This window comes from Camelus dromedarius, chromosome 10, assembly GCF_036321535.1.
Source record: "Camelus dromedarius isolate mCamDro1 chromosome 10, mCamDro1.pat, whole genome shotgun sequence".
Lineage (NCBI taxonomy): Eukaryota > Metazoa > Chordata > Mammalia > Artiodactyla > Camelidae > Camelus > Camelus dromedarius.
Genome location: NC_087445.1, coordinates 49,630,323 through 49,644,707, shown reverse-complemented (window position 1 = coordinate 49,644,707; position 14,385 = coordinate 49,630,323). Strand labels below are relative to the sequence as shown.

At 46.1% G+C, this 14,385-nt stretch overlaps 1 protein-coding gene across 2 annotated transcripts in view; it reads left to right on the top strand.

Annotated features, from left to right (window-relative positions):
* The window catches only part of GABBR2 (gamma-aminobutyric acid type B receptor subunit 2), a 353,289-nt gene that overhangs the window by 297,598 nt on the left and 41,306 nt on the right, over nucleotides 1-14,385 (top strand). For both annotated transcript variants that reach the window (XM_010977466.3, XM_031450080.2), the window contains exon 13: nucleotides 2,636-2,758. In XM_010977466.3, coding sequence (XP_010975768.1) covers nucleotides 2,636-2,758 — 123 coding nt within the window. The remainder of the gene's footprint in view (nucleotides 1-2,635; nucleotides 2,759-14,385) is intronic.

The following is a 14,385-nucleotide window of genomic DNA, read 5'->3' as shown; positions in this document are numbered from 1 at the left end:
TCAGCGTACCACTTCTCGTCCAGGAGAGACTGTGCAGTCCCAAAGGACCCGAGGTATTGTGTGCTGGAGTGTAAGGTGGTCCATACTCCTATGTGCATGGGCCCTTGGGAAGAGGCCGGGAGAAGTGGCACTGCTGAGCAAGTTCAAGGTCACTGCCTCCTGGAAGTTATACTGTGGGAAGAGTAGTACCCCTTCCATCTCATGGGAAAGCCTTGGCAGAGAAGGAGGGACCTGGAGGTGCCGGCACTTGCTGGTGGGAGAAGTTTGGGGAAGGGAAGAGGACTCAGAGGCTGAGGTTGGCAACTCTGCCTACCTGGTATTCGTGGCATCTGCATTCTCCTGTCCATTTGGTAGTCACTGCTCTGCATCGGGCCTCCTCCCTCCTCATCAGGACAGCGGCCCCAGCTTCTAACTGGCCTCCTACTTCAGGCTCCCACCTCAGGTCCACCCCTCAATGCTGCAGAGAGCTCCCCATCACTCTGCTGCTTAAAGATGCTTAAACCTCCAGCAGCCCCACGGGAGGCCCCATCACATGCACACAGGCTCTCCTGCTCCAGCTCACCCCGTCTCCAGCCACCCCCATCCCGCCCCACACTCGTGCAGCCATACAGAACCTCTCACAGAAAGGAAATGTTGTTTTAGACAAAAGAACCAGCAGCTACAAAGGCCTGGGAAGAAATAGGAACCTGCAGCAGGTGGGGCCTTATGGGAAGCAGAACCTGAGCCCTAGGCAGGAGGCAGTGACCTTGAACTTGCTCAGCAGCACCACTTTCCCTTGTCCTTTTTCTGGGAGCTCATTCATTAATTCCCCAGGAAGATCAGAGAGCCAGCCCCTGCACAAGACACCAGGGCACAGAGGAGAGACTGGCTGGTCCCTGCCTCTGTTCTGACAGGAGCACAGTTGTAGCCCACGCCCTGTGCAGGGCTACAAATTCACAGAGGAGCAGCTGCTCAGGCTCAATCTTGAAATAAGGGTAGGAGGGCACCGGCAGAAAGCCGGGGAAAGACCTTCCATGGGCAAATGCCTGGACCTCCAACAGCCCTGGGTGAGCATCAACCAGGGAGCCCCTTCTAGCCGTCCTCTGAGTCCTAAACTCCTCAGCATTTCTTCCTTTTGGTCCAATATCTCAAGGCTTTCAGGGAGCCGCCTGGTTCCCCAGAGAACTAGGGTTAAGCCAGGCCTCTGCAAACCATCAGCCGTTCACTGAATGCTTCTGAAAAATCTCAGAGGGGGCTTTGCCACTGCCCCGCCCCAGGTAAAGTGGTTTTGGTGGATTTGATCTCTTTGGTAGTAACTCAGCAATACTTTCTTGTTCTTTTCACAATTTGGCCACAGAGAAACCTCTTGTGTTTCTATTTCGCCTTTAAAAATGGCTTTAATAGTTAAAAGCCAGACCTGGTGGTATTTGTTAAGCTTTTGCTTCAGTTTTGTTTATTTTTCTATATAGTCTTTTCCAGAACTACTTCATCACATTAGCTTTTATTTGGTGTTGGGGCAGGGGGCAGGGAAGGACACATAAATGTGCAGTGAGTGAAATACAGGTTAGCTTTGCCGCTGACAGCATTTGTCCTCAGGCCAATCCCTATCAAATGGACATAAAGTAGGGTGGGAATTTCACGGTATAATAAAGATATCCCAGGCTGCAAAGGCGGGTAGAAGCTGTATTTCTTCTTTATATATTCCTTCATCTCAATTCAATCCATCAAACTTAAGTACCAACTGTATGCCAGGTCCTGCTGGGTACTGAGGGTAAACAAATAAATAAAACAGGCTTCCCTTCTGTCAGGGGTTCCCCAGTTTACTGAGGAGGGCAGGCGGGTGTACAACTTAATAAAGCATCTGGTCGCTGAGACATCTGGTAGGTGCTGTAAATGTTTGAGGGTGTGGATTCTGGAGAGAGGAGGAGCTTGGTTCCAATCTGGGCTTCACTTTTTAGTAGCTATATTCCACTGAGCAAGTTACTTAGCCCCCAGCACCAGCCTCGGTTTCTTAGTCCAAAAAATGGGAATAATAGTGTCTGCCTTTATGTGAGAAGATGTATGTAAAACAATAAACCTATAAAAAAAATTTTTTTAAAAATCAACCTAGAGGCAGGTGCAGTGTATGTGTTCATTAAATGTTAACATTTATATTTATTTTTCTTCTTGTAGTTACTACTATTACTCTCCATAATAATAAGTATTGAACGTATTGAGTATAATTATGTGAACAAAGTGCTATGGGAATAATTAGTTCTGCTGTGGGAGTTAGGGGGCTTCATGGAGAGGTGACAATGCATCTGGGTCTTTAAAGATTATTAGCAGTTTGCTGAACAGAAAGAATAGAGTGTTTTAGACAAGAGAACCAGCACCCACAAAGGCCTGGAGTGAAAATCACAGCAGAGTCCGAGACTGGGAGTCAGCAGACTTAACTAAGTATATGTGTGTGTTTGGGGTGTGGACAAGCCAAGCTCATGAAAGGCCTTGAATGCCAGGCAAAGAAGCTTGGCTGGATTTATTCTATGGGCGATGGGGAATCTGGGGGAAGTTTGAAACTGGGGGTGCCACCATTCGGTCACTCACCTGACCCAGTTCCTCGGCTGCTGTTGGAAAGCTCTCTCATGTCCGTTCCCATCTGCCCCTGCCTTCTCTGCAGATCATCAAGGACCAGAAACTGCTCGTGATCGTCGGGGGCATGCTGCTGATTGACCTGTGCATCCTGATTTGCTGGCAGGCTGTGGACCCCCTGAGAAGGACAGTGGAGAGGTACAGCATGGAGGTAAGCGCCCGGCCCATCAGGAGGGAGCCCTGCGGGGATACTGCCCCCAGATACCGGGACAGCGAGGCACAGTCGCCCCAGCTGCCCAAGGTGCGCTTCTTAAGAAGTCGAGATAGTTATGGGGAAGTCATCACAGCTCCACATGGGCCTGCGTTCCCTATCAGGAATGTCTCATCAGCTCTATTTGCTTCCATTTGAGACACATTATTTCAGGAAGGCCAAATATAACGTCTTTACTCCTGGGGAAACAATGGCAAAAATTTGTCTAGGTGTATTAATATATGCAGAATTAAGGGGAAATGTTGAGCTGTTTAAACCAGTATGTAAAAGCCCAATTTATAAAAAGATCCGTTAGTCTAGAAATTACGTTGCATTTTTAATCTCGCCTTTAAAGTCAATTCCCTAAGGAGTGTTACTAGGGAATAAACACTCTGATAGCTCCTTCTAGTTACCAGAGGATCTTCAAAGTGATGTGTTGTCAAAAAGAAGAACCTTACATAAAAGTACTGTTAAATACATATTTTAGTAGACTTGTGCTCGGCTTTGCCCTTAACGCATACTGGTCTTCCTTGGATGCTCCAGGTTAGGGAAATTCAAGATCAGGGAAGTTGTAGTTATGTTGACTTTCTCTTAGAAGAGTTAAACATACCTTTGTCGGGGAGAGAGCAGGCTGAATGGTGGTGGCTGTACTGTATGATTTCCCTGCAGGGTAGCAAATTCTATTGAGAAAACTGGAATTTTCTCCAGTTCTCTCACTGCGTTATTAAGGAAATCTTTCTGTGGAATTTAAGGTGAGTTCTTAAACTAAACTGGAGACAGTCATTTTATGCATTGAGGACAGAGGTTTTTATCCTTCTGGACAAGATTTTCTAGCAAATAAGATGCCTGGCCTCATTTGTCTGGCAAACAGGCAGAGGGTTTGCTCGGCCCAGTAAGAAGTTAGGCAATCAGAGCAGTGGCAGAGAACGCGTTTTCTGACAGCGTGGATTTAGGAGAGGAATTTAGGGCTGTGTGCCTCCATCTCACTGCCTTAAGTGTCCAGCCTGGGGGGAAGCAGGAATCCAGACAGGCTCAACCAGATCTGGCAGAGGACAGACCCTACACTGGCTCTGCCCATGGGCCAAAGGGGCAGGAACTCAGCTGAGGTCACTTGAGCAGACAGGCTGTTCCTAGAGGGGAGGTGACATCTGGTCATCACTCATCTGCACAGTTGGAAAAGGAGCAGACCTGCCCCCGACTCCATCCTAGGGGTTCACCACCCATAGGATTTGGAAATCCAGACCGGAAGTCAGCAGGAGGAAGAGCTGCCATTGGCTAACTGGACCTCCAGGCTAGGGAGAGCCTGGGGTGATGATGATCAAAAGAAGTAATGCTAATGACAACAATAATAATGATGCTGCTGGTGACTAGATTTGTGTGTTAATTCACTGAATCCTCACAGTAACTCTGTAGAATAGGTACTATCCTGAACTCCATTTTAATGATGCAGAAACAGTAACCCAGAGAGATTATTACATAAGGTACCCAAGGTTACCTAGCAGGTTAGTGACAATACCACCAACTCTTGTCTCACTCACTCCCCTCCCCTGTCTTTCAATACACGACAGTACTTTGTAGTTTTTAGGTGTTTTTGAAGACCTTTGGTCACTGGTCTACGAAATGGGTAGGGCAGGGAAGTGTTCTTACTTTCTGCAGATGAAGCTTAAAATTAGGTGTTGGGCAGACTGAGGGCCCAAGGATATCAGGGAAGGAGAAAAGTGAGTCGGGCAGACCCCGTGACAGAGACCAGACCCAGCTGGCTTGATGCCGAGCCCAAGGGCTGCTGGAGGTGGGGCGCTGCCGTCTCTGCTCAAGGTTAAGATGGGGGCCGGGCATGCACTGGGGTCCCTAGGATCTGGCTGTGTTGGGGAGAGGCTGCAGAGCTGGAGTTGGCCTGAGTCAGCTGACTCCGGACATAGATCCAGGAAGCTGTGCCCTGGGAGCATTTAAAGGAGATGGAGCTTGTGCAGGCCAATTAGTGTAAGTGGCATTTCACTCTCACCCATCTTACCTTTCTTCCTTACTTTCTGTAGTAAGTACTGCCGCTCTCCACAGCTCTGTGCATAGAACCCTGGTCCATTCCAGACCTTCTAGGAGATGGTTCTCAAACTGAAGAGCCATGGGGTGCCATGGAAATGCTTCTCTGTGTAGATGAGGAAACTGAGGCTGGGTAGGGAGAAGGTCCTGCCCGGGGGCATCTGAAGGTGGGGGCTGGAGGACAGCCACCTCCCTGGCTTGAGGCCCAGACACCTTGTCTCTGTGTTTCCCTCCAAGTATCTGCTGAGATTTCTCTCTGAACCTTTTCTGGCCTGATCCTCTAATTTTAGGGTTGCCCTGTCATTCTGTTGCCATGGTAGCAGAACCTTTGATTTGTTGACCCACAGCCCTGTCGGTTTATTGTCATTTTTCCACCAAACAGCGCCAAGCTGTCAGTTGATTTCCCTCACACCCGCCTCTGTCAGATGCAGCATGATGGTTGGGTGTCCCCAGGGGCTGAGGGGTCCTAAATTTTCTACGAAGGGCTGTTTTTTCCACAACCCCCAGTGAGAGAGAAAGTTTACGCTTGGGGGAGAAGTGATCAAAGATCTCCCTGGCCTGTCCCCTCCTCCTCTTGGACCACACCTATCCCAGAAGCCTTTGGTCACTCTGGACACTGATGCCTCAGGATTCCAGTCACAGACCTTGCTCTGTGTTGCACTTTCAAGCCTTTGCCTGTGCTGGCCCCCCTTCCAGAACCTTCTCTGACAAGTGAGTGAACTTCAGTTGCAGGCTCCTGTGTCATCTGCTGTGTTCCTGAGCTCAACCAGATTTAAGCACCTCCTCTTCCCATTCCCGTCCCCATCTTGGCCTTGCCCGTCAGGAGACTTAGCACACTGATCATCTCTGCTGAGTGCATCTCTGCCCCATCCCACCTCTGCTGGGCTGCTTGCTTCTCCAGGACAGGACCCCGCAGATCAGTCTCCCCCATCACCCAGCCCAGCACCTCCACATGCATCTTCCCCTGGGGAGACAGAGGTGAGCACAGCAGTGTGACCTTTGGTCCCAAAGTGACCACAGGCTAGTGGGGGGCAGAGAGTAAACATGCAAATAAGCACAATTCCTTTAGATCGCATGGATTCTGATAGCACTTGGAAGTAAATAAACAAGATGAAGGGTTCAGGAATAACAGAAAGGACCAGTGGAAGAGCGTCTCCATTCCAGAATGGAATAGAAAGTACTTTAACAGAAAGTACAGAGAGTTTCCATATATGGCCCACCCCACACCCCATAGTTCTCCCTATTATTAACATCTTGCATTGTGTGGTGTACTTGTTATAGCTGATGAACCAGTATTAATACATTATTATTCACTAAAGTACATAATTTACTCTAGGGTTCACTCTTTGAGCTGTACATTCTATAGATGTTGCCAAATGCATAGTCATGTATCCACTATTACAGTGTCGTACAGATCAGGCTCACTGCCTGAAATATCCTCTATGCATCACCAACCCCTTGCAACCACTGACCTTTCTACTGTCTATGGCTTTGCCTTTTCCAGAATGGCATACAGTTGGACTCATACACTATGTAGCTTTTTCAGACTGGCTTCTTTTACTTAACAATGTACATTTAAGTTTCCTCCATGACTTGATAGATCATTTCTTTTTACTACTGAATAATATTCTATTGTACAGATGTACCACAGTTTGTTTATCTATTTGCCCATTGAAGGACATATTGGTTGCTTCCAAGAGTGGACAATTATTAACAAAGCTGCTATAAGCATTTTTAGGTAGGTTTTTGTGTGGACATAAGTTTTCAAGTAATTTGGGTAAGTACCTAGAAACAGGATCATTAGATCATATGCTAAGAGTATGTTTAATTTTGCCAACTGTCTTGCAAAGTGGCTGTATCATTTTGCATTCCCATCAGCAGTGAATAAGAGTTCCTGTTGCTCCATCCTTGTCAGCATTTGGTATTGTCAGTATTTTGTATTTTAGCCATTCTAGTAGTTGTATAGTGGTATCACATTGTTGTTTTAATGTACAATTCCCTAATGACATATGATGTAGAGTCCTTCTCAGACTCTTCCAGAAGATTGAAAAGGAGACAATACTCCCAAACTCATTCTCTAAAGCCACCATCACCCTGATACCAAAACCAGGCAAAGACACCAACAAAAAACAGAATTACAGACCGATATCACTGATGAACATAGATGCAAAAATCCTTACCAAAATACTAGCAAATTGAATCCAACAGCACATAAAAAAGATTATACATCATGATCAAGTGGGGTTCATCCCAGGGACACAAGGGTGGTTCAACATACGCAAATCAATCAATATAATACATCACATCCACAAGACAAAGGACAAAAACCGCATGATCGTCTCAATAGATGCAGAAAAAGCATTTGATAAAATTCAACACCCATTAATGATAAAAACTCTCACCAAAGTAGGTATAAAGGGAACATATCTCAACATAATGAAAGCTATATATGACAAACCTACAGCAGCATAATACTCAACAGTGAAAAACGCAAAAGCTTCCCACTAAAGTCTGGGACAAGACAAGGCTGCCCACTATCACCACTCCTATTCAACATAGACTTGGAAGTCCTAGCCACAGCAATCAGGCAAGAGAGAGAAATAAAAGGGATCCAAATTGGAAAAGAAGAGGTAAAAGTGTCACTATATGCAGATAACATAATACTATATATAAAAAACCCTAAAAGGTCCACATAAAAGCTACTAGAAATAATCGAAGGATTCAGCAAGGTAGCAGGTTACAAGATTGACATATGATGTAGAGCATCTTTTCATATGCTTATTTACCACCTGTATTTCTTCTTTTTTAATTTTTAACTTTTTAATTTTGGGGGGGGTGGTAATTAGGTTTACTTAATTATTTATTTTTGGAGGAGGTACTGGAGACTGAACACAGGACCTTGTATATGCTAAGCATGCACTCTATCACTTGAGCTATACACTCCCCCCTGTATTTATTCTTTGGTGAGGTATCTGTTCAGATCTTTTGCCCACTTTTTAATTAGATTGTTTATCTTCTTATTGTTGAGTTTTAAGAATTCTTTGCACATTTTGGATACAAGTCCTTTATCATGTATGTGTTTTGCATATATTTTCTCTGAGTCTATATCTTGTCTTTTCATTTTCTTCACACTGTCTTAGGCAGAACAGAAATTTTTTATTTTAATGATGTCCAAGTTATTAATTTGTCATTTCATGGCTCGTGCTTTTGGTGTTGTATCTAAAAACTCATTGCCATACCCATGGTCACCTAGATTTTCTCCTGTTATCTTCTAGAAGTTTTATAGTTTTGCATTTTACATTTAGGTCTATGATCCATTTTGAGTTAATTTTTGTAAAAGGTGTGAGGTCACTGTCTAGATTCACTTTTATGCACGTAAATATCTAGTAGTTCCAGCACCATTTGTCAAAAATACTATCCTTTCCCCACTGGATTCCCTTTGTGTCTTTGTCATAGATTGGTTGACTGTATTGGTGTGGGTCTATTTCTGGACTCCCTAGTCTGTTTCACTGATCTGTTTGTCTGTTTTTTCACTAATACCACACTGATTTGATGACCATAGTTTTATAGTAAGTCTTGAAATCAAATAAGTCAAATAATATCAGTTCTCTGACTTTTCTTGTTCAATATTGTGTTGGTTATTCTGGGTCTTTTGTGTCTCCATATAAACTTTAGAATCACTTTGTTGATATCCACAAAGTAACTTGCTGGCATTTTGATTGGGATTGTGTCAGTTCTATAGCTCAAGTTGGAGAGAACTGACATCTTAACAATATTGAGACTTCCTATCCATGAACATGGAATTACTCTCCATTTATTTAGATCTACTTTGATTTCTTTCATCTGAGTTTTGTAGATTTCCTCATATAGATCTTATTTTGTTAGACTTATACCTAAGTATTTTGTCTTCGATGCTAACATAAGTGGTGTTGTGTTTTTTAATTTCAAATTCCAGTTGCTCATTACATAGGAAAGCAGTGAATTTTGTATCTTAAACTTGAATTCTACAATGTTGCTTATAGTTGCTTGTTAGTTCCAGAAGGGTTTTTGTTGTTGATCCTTTGGGACTCTCTACATAGATAGTCATGCCATCTACAAATGAACTATTTTATTTTTTTCCTTCTCAATCTGTATGCGTTTTAGTTCTTTTCTTGGCTTATTTTTGTTTTAGCTAGGACTCTTAGTGTGATGTTGAATAGCAGTGGTGAGAGGGGACAACCTTGCCTAGTTTCTGATCTTAAAGGGAAAGGATTTAGCTTCTCAACATGAAACATGATATTAATATATCATTTTTTTCTTAAATGATCAAAAAATAAACACAAGATGGTTCTGCTGTCCAAAACTGAGGGTGCCTTTGGAGAGGTGACAGGAAGGGCAGTGATGACACAGGCGGAGCCTGAGTCATTAGGGAACTTTTGTGTTAAGCAGAGGAGTTTAAACTTCAGAATGAAAGACATTTAATCGGGGGAATGACATGATCAGATTTGCCCTGGCCGCAGGGTGAGAACAGATGGAGAGGCGAGGCTGGAGGCCCAGCAATGGCTCAGAGATGGTTTTTGCAGTAATCCAGGCAGGAGCTGATGACGACCTAAAGCAGGGCAGTTGCAGTGGGAACAGAGAGAAGTGTGTGGATTTGAGAGCTATTAAGGAAGCAGACATGACAATGCTTGGTGATTGGTTGACTCGAAGGGGTAAGGACAGGGAGGCAGCTGGGGCACTGCCCAGATTTCTGACTAGGTAGTGGATGGCAGACCTCACCACTGAAGTCAGGTGCAGAATGAGGATTTGGAAGGGAATGTGAAAGGTTCATTTCTGGGTAGAGGACCTCAGAAGATTGGATGTAGGGTCCTAGAGCACAAGAGAGCAGTTTGTCCAGTAGATAAATTTGGGGGAGGGGCAGTTTACACATTCACAATGGGAGCTGTGGGGATGCATGTGGTCAGCGTGAGAGTGGTACAGTCAGAGTGAAGACATCCTGACTGGAGCCCAAGGAATCACTAAGTGGTGATGGGAACAGGAGGAGAAGCCAGGCAAAGGGACTTTGACATGGCAGTCTGTAAAGAAGGGGGTAGCCAGGAGAGAGAGCCACCCATGGATGGGTGCAAGGAAGAGGAAAGCTGTCCATGCATAGGGAGAACTTGAAGAAGGAAGGAGAGGTCTCCCAGACCAAAGTAAGGACTGACAGGTACTCCTCCATGACTTGACTCTGTCCTCAGTACTCCAGCATTGCATTGCAACCGTTCCTTCCTCTGCTTTACCAAGTCTGATGGGAAGATTGGCTATTTCTGCATTTCACATATAACAGGTGTGGATAAATCTGCCAAGTATGTTAAAAAGGTTTTTAAAATACGATTTTTATTCTTAGAAAAAGGAGGGGAAAACTCTCCTTTTTTTGAATACCTACTCTACCAGTGGCGATGGTGAGTAGGTGTTGGACATACGGGCGTGGGGTTCAGGGAGGGGTATGGGCTGGAGATGGGAACTTGGATGCGGTCAACATATAGATGACACTGAGAGCCTTAGATGAGAGCACGGGTTGGGGAGTGGGGTGCCTAACAATGGAGAAAAGAAGGGGACCAAGGACAGACCCCCAGTTACACCAGTGTTTGGAGACAAGGGAGGTAGGCGGGAAACTGCAAAGGAGACCTACAAGGAGAAGCCACGGATAGGAAGAAAATAGATGAGTCTGGTGTCTAGGAAACCAAATGAAGAAAGTGTTCCAAGGAGGAAGTTTTGATGAAGTGTGTCAAGTGCTGCTTTTAGATCAAGTAAGATGAAAACCAAGAATTGACACTGTGTATGTGTGTGCATACACACACACCTATATGGGATTTTTTTTCTTTTAAGGAAAATAATTTGAGATAATTTCTTCCAAAGTGAAAGCAGTGCATAATGATGGTGTGAAGACAGCCTGGGTGGAAGGGTTGTTTGCTTTTGTCCCAAGCCTTCCTTTTCTGCTAGCCCACCTCTTGACCATTCTGAAATGGTTCTGAAATGGAGAGAAGATGTGGACAGCACCAAAGGCCACCGGATGTTGAACATCCAGGAGAGCCATGGGCAGCCACCGAGGCAGCATCCTGAGGCCACCTGCACTCCCTGAGGCCACCCACTATCTGCTTCCCAGGCAGGTGGCAACAGAGGTGGAATCATGTACAGTTGGTCACCCATAGGAGCCACATGTGTGACATTCGTTTACAGAAATGGCAGGAGAAGGAGGGAGAGTATAGCTCAGTGGCAGTGGAAGAGTACATGCCTAGCATGCACAAGGTCCTGGGTTCAATCCCCAGTGCCTCCATTAAAAAAAAAAAAAAAAGGAACGAAAGAATTGGCAGCAGGCTGTCTCCACCAGCTCTATGTCAAGAATTGCTTGCACTCTGGGTTCTGTGTCTTTCTGGCCATTCAGGCAGTAACCATGTAAAGGGCAGTTTGGGACAGAGGAGTATTTCAAACTTCCCTCCATATTCCATGCTTTGACCATGATTCTTTGTGGAAGCAAATGGGGGACTTGGAAGTCATAGACTGCACTTGGCTCTGAAACTGGTGTCTTATTCCAGTTATGTTTCTATGGAAACAGATATTGGAAGAAGCAAATACATAGAGTTTTAAATAATTTTAACTCTTATCTTCTGCCTCCCTCTACAGTTGCTCTGGAAAAGAATTCCAATCCCAAAGCAGATGCTTTCAGAAACATCTGGTATCTTCATAAAGCTTGTCCAGGCTCCATCTCACACTATTCATTTTGAAATAAAGAGGTATCAGAATGGCCAGGGTGAGGGGCGTGCTAAGGGTCATGGTCCACTCTGCTCTGTGAGCTGCACATGGGCAGCCTGGTGGTCCAAGGCTTTGATGCCCAGGGTCATATTCCAAGTGGTGAGTCATCACTGCCATCCCTGGACAGTAGGACAGGTCTTTGTCATCCATAGTCATCTATGGGGTTCTGGATGGTCCTGCTCGGGCTCCACCTGGATGCAGACCAAGTCCCAGGCAGGGCAGTAGGACTCAGCAAGGACCTCAGGTGGACCTGTTAGCTGAGGCCACCCCAGTTAGCCTGCCTACCACCTCCTGGGAGAGGGCTGAACCATCTGAAGTTCTGACCATGTCATTCTCCTGTTCAATCCTCCCTGTTGGCTAGAGATGAAGCCCTCACTCTGAGCGGTTCGGGAGGTTCTCAGTGATCTGGCAATCTGGCCCCATTCATTTCCCCTGCCTCCTCTCTCAGCCCCTCCCTCACTCCTTGAGCTCAGCTCCCCTTACTAATGGCATTTCATCAAAATGTCACACTCTGTCTCCTTCCACACCTTTGTACCTGCTGTCCTCTTCTGCCCAGAACACCCTCCCTCCCATCGCAATACGCCATCTTCATGTAAAAAATTCCTGCTTGACCTTCAAGAGGCAGCTCAGAAGCATCTTCTCCAGAAGCATCTGGAACAGCAGGCTGCTTTGAATGCCTCTGTCTAGGCCCCCACCTCACCTTGTCTGCCCCTCATCTGATCACAACACTGGTAATTATCTGCCTGTGCACCTGGCCCCTCCTAGTCTGTGACCTCCTGAGAGGCCAGGGCCATCTGTGTGTCGCCAGCACCCACTGGCAGAGCCTGGCTCTCAGTAAGTGCTCAGTAAATATTTATTGAATAAATTGTTCCCTCCACCTGGAACTCTCTCCCCAAGCCTCCATATGTCTGAATTCAACCCATCTGTCTGGGCCCATTAAGCCGGCTTCTCCAAGAAATGTCTTTGCTGAGTTGCAATTTAATTTAATATTACACCCTCACCTTTTATCAAGGGCCCACTTATAGGGCTAAAGCTGCCAATTGAAGGATGATTCAGCATCTTCTATAAAAGACGGTTGTTCAGTTTGTGACTTCGTCCCTGGAGACAGCGATCCACTGGATAGATCCTCACGGAATTTAGCGCCAGGAAATGGGCTGTGCTCCCCTCGCGAACCTGTATCTACTTCCTTCCTTCCGTCAGGCAGTCGTAACTGAATAAGCCACTCTGTTTTCTTTTTAACCTTGGCTGCCAGAAAGTTGGAGCCAAATTCAACACTCAGCCGCAATAACCATCTTTTCTCGGGTTCCTGGAGGATTATCTCGCCTTCTGATCGTTCGTCTTTATTTTTAACTGTCCTGTTGTGTTTGGGCTTTTATTGTGCGCTGCCTCAGGCCCTTTGGGAGAGGAGGCAAGGTGTAAGTTCCAGATTAAGTTATCAAAATAAGAATGCTAGGCGAGATTTAATTGAAATGATGTGCCAGAGAGACATTTTCAGGATGTCCTCAAACATTCTCCTCTGGCTGGGGTCCCAGATTGGCCTCGGCTGCAGTCAGCATGGTGGGCCCCATGCGTGGACAGACTGCTCTGCCGGCCACAGCCAAGCTTCTGGAACATTTCATCCGAAGGCATTTCAGATCTAGGGGAGACCGCAGTTTGTTTCGGTTTCCTTATTAGCTTCCCTTGTGCCTTTGGGAGGTCCTAAGGCTCCAGAGGCCCCTCAGGACACCAAGCAAAAGACACAGAGGCACCACAGCAGGGGACAGCCCTGAGGCAGGGAATTCTCTGGTCTCTACCTGTCTGGTGCTCCGCAGAGGTTGGCCTGTCTACTGGCCGTCCTCAAGTGCCACAGGGCAGAACGGCTAGAAAATTTATCTGCGATACTGGCCTCTTTCGAACACTGTGTGTCTTGGTAAAGCCAGTCCGGTTCTTGAGCAAAGACTGCCTTTAAATTTTGATGGTTTTCCCCGCACATCCACACTGGCAGCAGCACAGGCTGTGGCATTCATGGAGATGTCCCCTCTTCCTTGTGGGAGAATTCCAGCCAGCCTGCCTCTTCGTAAATGGTGTGTCATCTGGGGGCTCCTGCAGCTTTTTGGGGAGCCCATTGTGTGTGTGCTCAGACTCCCCTGAGGACTACTCAGTCTGAGGGGCAAGACTGGACACACACAGAGTGGGCTGTCGCCTTCTCCATGACATATGCCTCCAGACTCTTGGTTTTATGTCTGACTTACTGTACAGAGATACTAGGCTTACTTTTCTAAAATATGAGCCAGGATGGTGTTTGAAGTCATGTCCCTCAGAGGGTGAAAAGTGAGAAAGAACAGGGTGTGCTAGGTTTGCTGTGGTAACAACAAAACTCAGTGGATTAAAGCCTCAGAGACTTCACTCGTCATAGCACTTGTTCACAGAAGAACAGCTATAGCCTCCCGCCACCACAGCATCATCACTCCAGGACACAGCTGGTGGGGCACCTCCGGAGACAGTTTTTGTGGCACAGTGCATGGCAGGTGTGCACTAACTTTTAAAGCTTCCACTCACTTTCACTCATGTTTCATTGGCCCCAACAGGTCAACTCTCCATGCCTGAGTTCAGTGGGACAGGGAAGAGCCATCCTACCATGAACCTAGGAGAGAAAGAGCCAGGGTTGGAGGTTTAGCCATAATGACTATGGGAGGGCCTTCCATCTATCTTCCTGCCACTGTCACAGATACCACCCCCCAACTAGAATGTGAGCTCCATGAGAACAAGGGAGGAGGCAGAATTGTGTTTTATTCACTGCT